This window comes from Eptesicus fuscus, chromosome 21 (assembly GCF_027574615.1).
Source record: "Eptesicus fuscus isolate TK198812 chromosome 21, DD_ASM_mEF_20220401, whole genome shotgun sequence".
Lineage (NCBI taxonomy): Eukaryota > Metazoa > Chordata > Mammalia > Chiroptera > Vespertilionidae > Eptesicus > Eptesicus fuscus.
The window spans coordinates 46,170,966-46,179,988 of record NC_072493.1 but is presented as its reverse complement, the minus strand read 5'-3'; the positions used below and the strand labels follow the sequence as shown (position 1 = coordinate 46,179,988).

General features: G+C 41.3%; 1 protein-coding gene across 1 annotated transcript; it reads right to left on the bottom strand.

The window, feature by feature from the left end:
* Positions 1-3,328: 3,328 nt before the first annotated feature.
* Positions 3,329-5,146, bottom strand: LOC103304410 (zinc finger protein 17-like). Its single transcript, XM_054710044.1, has one exon. The coding sequence runs from the start codon at positions 5,144-5,146 to the stop codon at positions 3,533-3,535; it is 1,614 nt and encodes a 537-aa protein (XP_054566019.1). The 3' UTR covers positions 3,329-3,532.
* Positions 5,147-9,023: the final 3,877 nt, after the last annotated feature.

Below are 9,023 nucleotides of genomic sequence, written 5' to 3'. Positions count from 1 at the left end.
TTATAACTCAGGTCTTAGGCCATACCAGATAGATTATGTGAACAATGAAATTAAAGGCCCAGGACTGTTTTTAGTGCGTGAGGATTTGAAAAACACTGTAATCTTTTGACTTTAGGAGCTAGAGACACCACCTGAATCAGTTTCCCTGGTAGGCAATCCTTTGCATGTGTCCAAACATCATTGCTGGGAAAACTCAGAAACCTTTTAAGAAAATAAACATTTATTATCTGTCTCCATCAGTCAGAAGTCCAACCATAGACTGACTCATTGGGTTCTTTTCTCAAGGTCTCAAGACTACATGAATATGTCAGTCAGGTTTGGGATCTTATCTGGCACTGGGCCCCCTTCCAGGTTCACTGGTGGAGAGTAGGATTTAGTTCCTGTGGTTGTGGGCCTGCAGCTGTCAGCTCCCAGAGTCGGCACACTGTGTCCTAAAAGGTGACCCTCTTCAAACCACGGCAGTTTGCTTTAAGGTTAATAGGAGAGCACCTCTGCTATTTCTGCTTCATGTCTCTTACCTTTAGACACATGATTAGTTCAATCAATGTAGCATGTTTCATGTGTTCATGAATTTTTTCCTATACCCCTTTTATCTTTAATAACTTCAATCTGCATTGTTTTCCTGTCACAAATTTCAATCATATGTATAACAGTACAGTTCCCTCCTTCTACATCATAGGAAAAGTGATCCAGTTCCTCAAACACATTCCAGATCCAGTTCTTGGAACTTCCCATTGTTTCACATTTGAAAAGGTCCAGGAAGCTGGCTCAGATCCCTCATCAGTGTGCTCAAAGGCAGCTTATCAAAGAGCCAATCCCACTCCTAAAAGCACAGTTCCAGGATAAACACACAAAGTGTTCCACTGGCTATATTAATTTTCCATACAGTAATTTTTACTCTAGGATATGTTTATTATTGATTATATAGTACTTCTATGAATAACAAAAATAAGAGGTCTGTTTATTTAAATCTTTTTTTGTGCTATTAATTTTGAAAATATTACCTATCAAAATACAAGTTTTTTCAAAAATACACCAATTACCTGAGTTGTAGGAGGCAATGACAGGTATGGAATACATTAAAGAGTGTTTAGAAAGAAGACAGAAACTCTCTAAGCAAGTTGATAGCATATCACAGAGACCACTGAAAGAGAAACTGTAATTGCATATGACAGGAAACTTGATTACCTGGGCCCACGATGCTGGGGGAAAAAAAATCAATTTTATTTTTACATCCTAGTAATATATAGCTAAAAAATGCAAACAAGAAAACAATTACTTTTATTGTATCATAAAAAGGAATATCTCACTTAGAAATTTAAGGAAAGTGTGAAATGTTTTTTTGAAGCTTATTAATGTTGAGGGAGAAAATTAAAGACTAGATCAGGATGTTTATCATGGATAAGATGGAGTCCCTATCCAATTGAGATACAGATTCATTGTAATCCCTATCAAAAACCAAGGTAGGTTTTTTCTCCCCAGAAATTCATAAACTGATTCTAAAATTCAAGGGGGAAATTAAAGGATCCAAAAGTCAAAACTATCTTGAAAGAGAACAGAACTGGAAGAGTCACCCTTTCCAATTTAGAAACGAAATACAAAGCCATAGCAATCAAGGACACAATGAAAATATGTGCATATAAATTTTTCCAAAATTCCGTGATGATTACATTACTATATGAATATACTAAAAAAAATTTTACTATATTATTTAAGTGCTATGTGAATTAAGTCTAAGAAAAGGCATTAAAAAGCCCTGGCAAGTTTGACTAAGTGGATGGAGTGTCGGCCTGCGGACTCAGGGGTCTTAGGTTTGATTCCCGTCAAGGGCATGTGCCTTGGTTGCGGGCACATCCCCAGTGGGGGTGTTCAGGGGGCAGTTGATCAATGTTTCTCTCTCGATGTTTCTGGCTCTCTGTCCCTCTACATTCTCTGTGAAAAGTCAATAGAATACATATATTTAAAAAAGCATTATAAATATGATGTGTAGCCGAAACTGGTTTGGCTCAGTGGATAGAGCGTCAGCCTGCGAACTGAAGGGTCCCAGGTTTGATCCGGTCAAGGGCAGGTACCTTGGTTGCAGGCAAATCCCCAGTAGGGGGTGTGCAGGAGGCAGCTGATCGATGTTTCTCTCTCATCGATGTTTCTGTCTGTCTCCCTTCCTCTCTGTAAAAAGTCAATAAAATATATCTTAAAATAATATGATGTGTAAAGAAGAGCCATTTGGAAAATAAATGCACTGATAACATCTAAGAATGTAGAAAAATCTGAATTAGGAAAATTAGGAAGAAAATCATTTGAAGCAGATATAAGTTATAGCCAAGTTTTCAGCTAGAAATGAAGCATGTTAAAAAAATATTTTCTCATCCATTTAGTAAAACAGTAGAGACCATTAAGAAGAGAGCTAAGTATGTAGGAATGCCAGGCTGAATAGCATTTAAAACATCTAGTGGAAGAGATAAAAAGAGGATTCCTGCTCTCACACAGAAAATGAGAAGTCAGAGGCCAGCTGCCATGACCATGAATAAAATACATCGGAAGAAAGTGTCCATTAGAACAGCAGTCGACAAACTTTCGTACCTCTGGTTGTCGACTGCAGCTCCAAAGGTTTTCTTAAACCTGCAGTCGCCAACCTTTCAGACCTCACGGACCACCAGTGGTCCACAGAGCACAGGCGGGCAAACAATGCATTAGACAATATTGAGTGAGAAGTCAATTTGGGAATCAATCTCCCAGAACAGAAACAGGTCACCTCATGGGAATATGGAAAATGTTAGAGTGATGAGAACAAAGTATGAAGAACCTTGGAGGGAGAGGAGCAAAGAATGACATAAATGCACTGTGAAAAGCAGGCTATCATGGGGGGCACAGCATCCAAGGTGGGTTGGATGCTAAGGAGGGAAATCACTATTTTCTAACAGGGTACGAAGGCCCAGTAGCAAGAAAGAAGCAATGAATTCACAGTTCTGTCTTTCCAGAAAGCTCTGGAAAGTGGAATTTTGTACCAAGGGAAGTGATAACACAGGCAGAGACACTATAATGGTGGACAAAGAAGATTTGAAGAAAAAACAGCAAACAAAACCAAGAAGTAGTCCTATCTGGTTTTGCTCAGTGCACAGAGTGCCAGCCTGTGGACTGAACGGTCCTGGTCAGGTCAAGGGCACATGCCCTGGTTGTGGGCTCAATTCCTAGTAGGAGGCGTGCAGGAGGCAGCTGATCAATGATTCGTTATCATCATTGATGTTTCTATCTCTTCCTCTTCCACTTCCCTTGAAATAAAAACTTTAATAAGGGCACACATGATATACACACACATGATTTTCACAGCACTACAATTTATTGTGAATCTCCCTACTCTTGACGTTGCAGTGTATGAGATTCAGTTCAGACAAATAGGGCTTCATAGAATTTCTTATAGTACTGTTACGGTTGGAAAAAAAAAATCTGTTATTTCCTGCATATCAAGACCTTCCTCCAATGTGAACTCTTCTGTGGGAGTAGAGTTAGAAGTTTGGATAAAAGATTTCCCATATTAACTACAGTCATTAGGCCTTTCTCTAGTGTGAATTTTCTGATGAGAACCAAGGCAATATTTGGTGGTAAAAGACTTCCCACACTCACCACACTCATAAGGCTTTTCCCCAGTGTGAACTCTCTGATGACGACGGAAGCTACTAGCACTGATAAAAGATTTCCCACATTCATTGCACTCATAAGGCCTTTCTCCAGTGTGAATTCTCTGATGACGACGGAAACCATTACTACTGGTAAAAGACTTCCCACATTCATTGCACTCATAAGGCCTTTCTCCTGTGTGACTCTTCTGATGGTAACGGAGGCTACTTCCATAGGTAAAAGATTTTCCACATTCACTGCACTCATAAGGCTTTTCACCAGTGTGTACTCTCTCATGACTATGAAGGACATTTCTCCGAGTAAATGATTTCCCACATTCATTGCACTTATAAGGACGTTCTCCAGTGTGAATTCTCTGATGACAACGGAAGGCATATTTCTGAGTAAATGATGTCCCACATTCCCTGCACTCATAAGGGTTTTCTCCAGTGTGAACTCTCTGATGATAACGAAGTTGATAGGTAGTGTCAAAAGATTTCTGACATTCATTGCACTTATAAGGCCTTTCTCCAGTGTGCAATCTCTGATGATAGTGAAGATAAGAAATACTGATAAAAGATTTCTCACATTCATTGCACTTATAAGGCTTTTCTCCAGTGTGCAATCTCTGATGATAACGTAAGCGACTACTACTGACAAAAGATTGCCCACATTCTTTGCACTTATGAGGCCTTTCTCCAGTGTGAACTGTCATTTGATGGTAACGGAAGCCACCTCTACAGGTAAAATATTTTCCACATTCATTGCACTCATAAACCTTTTCTCCAGTGTGAACTCTCATCTCATGGTAACGGAGGCCACTTCTACAGATAAAAGATTTTCCACATTCATTGCACACAAAAGGCTCTTCACCACTGTGAATTCTCTCATGACGAAGAAGGACATATTTCCCATTGAATAATTTTCCACATTCACTGCACTTATAAGGCCTTTCTCCAGTGTGAATTCTCTGATGACAATCAAAATTATATTTCTGATTAAATGATTTCCCACATTCACTGCACTTATAAGGCCTTTCTCCAGTGTGAATTCTCTGATGACAATGAAAGGCATATTTCTGACTAAATGATTTCCCACATTCACTGCACTTATAAGGCTTTTCTCCAGTGTGAATTCTCTGATGACAACGAAAGGCATATTTCTGATTAAATGATTTCCCACATTCACTGCACTCATAAGGCCTTTCTCCAGTGTTCACACCTCTTATCAAAGGCTTCTCTCTGAAGTGCTGCTGCTGGTGAAATTGTGCACTGAAATAAAATTGCTTTGCGCATGCCCCGCACCTCAACAGTATCTGCCTGTGTTGTAATTCCTTCTGATGAGTCAAGTGGAAAATATTTCTCAAAACTAGTCCACAACTCTCACAGGGGTGGTTCTTTTGGGAAGTCAAAGCTAACTTGGGATTCTTTGCCTGTGACACTCTTACGGAAATGTCGTCTTCAAAAGGTGCCTCCACATTCTCTGCTCCACAGCAGCAACCTAAATAAAAGGAAATGCAGGTGAAGTACATGATGACTTTAGAAGGAAGAAATACTCTTATCTTAAATGTGTGTCTGTCACAGCTAGGCATGAGTGTATGGGATGCTTTTCAAGACTCGTGTGTTATACCCTGAGAAAAAGGCTGTTATACATTACTTGACCCCTAAGGTCAGTCAATGGTGGAGACCTTACCAAAGGAGGGGCATGAACGTAAGATGGGACACAAACAAGAGATGCAGGGCCCACTAGTTGTTCCTTTACAAACAGCTTCCTGTAGGACCATTCGAACTGATAACGCAGTGTATGTAGAACAACGTGAATGTGCTCCAACATATTAAAACCCACTGCATTACAGCACATGATGCGTATGGTTAATACAGTATGTGACACAACAAGGCCCTAAAGGCAAGGACCAAGATTGGAGTGCAGTAAACAGGAATCTGGATGGGAAGCTGTTGAAGTACAAAGATAAGAGAGGTAAAGAATATCCATAAGCTGGAAACCAAAGTAGAAATAATAACCGTTAGAATAGAGTAGTTTAGCTATATATAGTGTGGCTCAAATGGTTGAGCATCATACTTCCCATGTAGGGATTGCTAGATAGAATTCCTGTCAGGAAAAATACCCAGGTTCCAGGTTCAACCATCATTATGCCTACATACAGTAGGCAATCAATGAATGTTTCTCTCTCTCCCCCCTCTCTCTGACACTCTCTTTCCCCCGCTCAGTGACTAAAATAAAGAAAAACATTTAGCCAAGACCGGTTTGGCTCAGTGGATAGAGCGTCGGCCTTCGGACTCAAGGGTCCCAGGTTCGATTCCGGTCAAGGGCATGTACCTTGGTTGCGGGCACATCCCCAGTAGGGGGTGTGCAAGAGGCAGCTGATGGATGTTTCTCTCTCATCGATGTTTCTAACTCTCTATCCCTCTCTCTTCCTCTCTGTAAAAAATCAATAAAATATATTAAAAAAGAAAAGAAAAAGAAAAACATTTAGCCCTAACTGGTCTGGTTCAGTGGATAGAGCATTGGCCTGTGGACTCAAGGGTCCCAGGTTCGATTCCGGTCAAGGGCACATGCATTGGTTGCGGGCACATCCCCAGTGGGGTGTGTGCAGGAGGCAGGTGATCGATGTTTCTCTCTCATCAATGTTTCTGGCTCTCTATCTCGCTCCCTTCCTCTCTATAAAAAAATCAATAAAAAAATATTTTAAAAAACTGAGTAGTTTGCAAAGTGTCAATAATAAGTAAGCACAAGTAGAATGTAGTACAGAACTGGCAATGGTAACAAAACAATGTTGAGCAAAATAAGTTCTTACTAATAATCTTAATAACTCTGGAATCAAACTTTATCCAACAGCCCTTCACCAAGGCAAGATGGCCTCTGGGTCCACCCTGCCATGAGTGTAGCCATCTTTCTCCTATAATGCACAAATGATTTTTCCCCTTAAATCTCGGTGAAGCAATTTCATTGGATACAGATGACAGAAATCCTCAAAGAAAAACTGAAAATATGGATGGCCAGTATTGTGGTAGGACAAGAGACTTGGAAGAAACCATAGAGAAAAAAACAAACCAAAAGATAATAATAAAAAAATATAAACTATGTGAGACCAGCAATATAGCAAAATAGGAGATAGAATTTATCTCCCTGCCAGAATAAGTAGACAGATATCCACAAACAAACAAATAAACATCCACCAGAGATGCGAATAAGAGCTCAGTAAAGAGAAAGACCAATGCAAAAGAGCAAAAAAGGAGAGAACTGCATAGAAAGGATGACTGGGAAGATGGGTAACCAAATATATTTGAAGATACACAGGGTTAAAAATCAGAGTTAGAGTAACCACACTAGCATGAGTGGACTGCTGTGTGAAATACACTAAAAACATTTGTTTTGAAAAACCGAAAAAGCCCATATAACATCTGTGAACTCCCCACAATTTACACATCAAAGGACCATTTAATGTTTGTTGGCATGAATTATCTGAGAAATACTTTGGGCCACAACCTACCATAGAATAGACACGGAAATCAGAATGTTCCCAGCACTATTTTTCACCCTCAATTGTCACTGAAGAAAATTGCTACCAAAGTCATTGTGGACTCATATATTATTTACTAGCGTTCCCGTTGCAGGAAAAATCCTGCAATAGGATTTCCTGCTGCACTCTACCCCGCCTCCCCTCCGCCCTTGTCGCCCGCCCCGCCTTCTCCTCCAGCCCGCCTGCTTTCCCCTTTGCCCCGGCCCTGACTTCACTCCTCCCTTCTCCTCCCCCCCTCTCCCGGCTTGCTTGCTTCTTCGAAGCTTTACTCCCTTCTCCAGCTCTTGGCTTCTTAAGATGCTGTCTTGATATGCAAATTAGCCGCCATCTTTGTTGGGGTGATTTGCATACTCGTCCTGTTTGGCCGGTGGGCGTGGCTTGTGTGTAGCGAAGGTGCGGTCAATTTGCATATTTGTCTATTATTAGATTATATTATGTCCACAGCTCAGAGCATCAAGGAGGAGACTTTTGTATCTTTACTCAAGATCAAAACAACAGCTCTCCTAGCCAACACCTTTTATCCCACATGCAGATAAATCTATTTCTAGGCCATAATTGATCCATAAGGGTGAAAGGATTAAAGCAGTAACTGCTTCATGAAATGTGATGACACTTAATACAGTAAAAAAGGAGAGAAAAGGGGAGAAAAAATGGCAATGGAGTAAGTGGAAGGCACACTGACAAGCTCCCAAGACCTAGCTGGTAAGACAACTAAGATGCCATCCTGAAAAATGTACTGAGGACTAGCTGGAGAGAACCCTGATAACAAAGAAATGGGAAGTGGGGATTGCATACAGACTGGTAGGCAGTGTGGAAGCACAAAAGGGTTGGCTGGGTTCCCACAGATAACAACAGTTCACTTTCTGGAGGGATATTTTGGCTGTGGGGTGTCCCCGCTATGAACACTGGTGTCTGAACCCCAGCTGAGATGCCCAGCCCAGAGCACCAGAACTGAGAGGGGTGCCCGCAAAACATCTGGCTGTGAAAAGCGGCAGGGTTGCAGTCTGTCAGCGAGATGGCTGGAAACACAGGCACTCTTTGAAATTGCCAATGGCCAAAATTTTGTGTGCAGCCACTCACCATGGGCTCTGGCAGGTGGAGGGCATAGTGGACTGGAGCTGTGTGAGGAGAGTCCAGGACTGGGGGCTCTGAGGTTGCAGCTTTGAGGGCAGCCACCCTGGTATCCTGTGCTAAGTCATTTCCTCCTGATGTAGAGGACATCTTTCCGCTCTGGAAGTTTGCCATCCAGGCAGTTTTTTGCCTGGGGGAAAGCCAATGGCCCCACCCTGCAGTCAATTGCCTGAGGGTAATCAATGCTGACAACAATCAGACTGCAGGCTGAGGTGGGTCTCTGGAGGCTCTGAGTCTTTGCCTGATCTCCTCTGGGCCCAGGGATAGAAAAAGCAGACCCTGGTACACATCTTGGTCTTTTCTAAAGACAACCAGCCACAGTGGAGGGATCCAAAAGCTTCGGGTTGCTGATAGCTCGAAACAGGGTATGCAGTGCCAATCACAAGTAGTATTTGACATTGTTCTACACTAGAGATGAGAAGTGTAGCAGATCTATCCTAACACAAACAGGCAGCTGAAATGGAGAAGAAGAAAAAAACAAACGAAGAAGGAACAAGAGAATCCTCCTGAATAGCTATCATTCAAAATAGATGGTGAAATAGAGAACTTTCCAGACAAAAAAGAGGCTAAAGGAGTTTATAAATGAAACCAAGATCGGGTTCTTTGAAAGGATAAAGAAAATTGAAATATTAGCCAATTTCTTCAAGACCCAAATAAATAAAATCAGAAACAAAAGCAGTGATGTAACAACTGATACCACAGAAATACAAAGGATTTTGCCCTAGCCGGTTTGGCT

Excerpts from the sequence above, each read along its gene's own strand:
- LOC103304410 (XM_054710044.1), bottom strand. The coding sequence starts at position 5,146 with ATGTACTTCACCTGCATTTCCTTTTATTTAGGTTGCTGCTGTGGAGCA.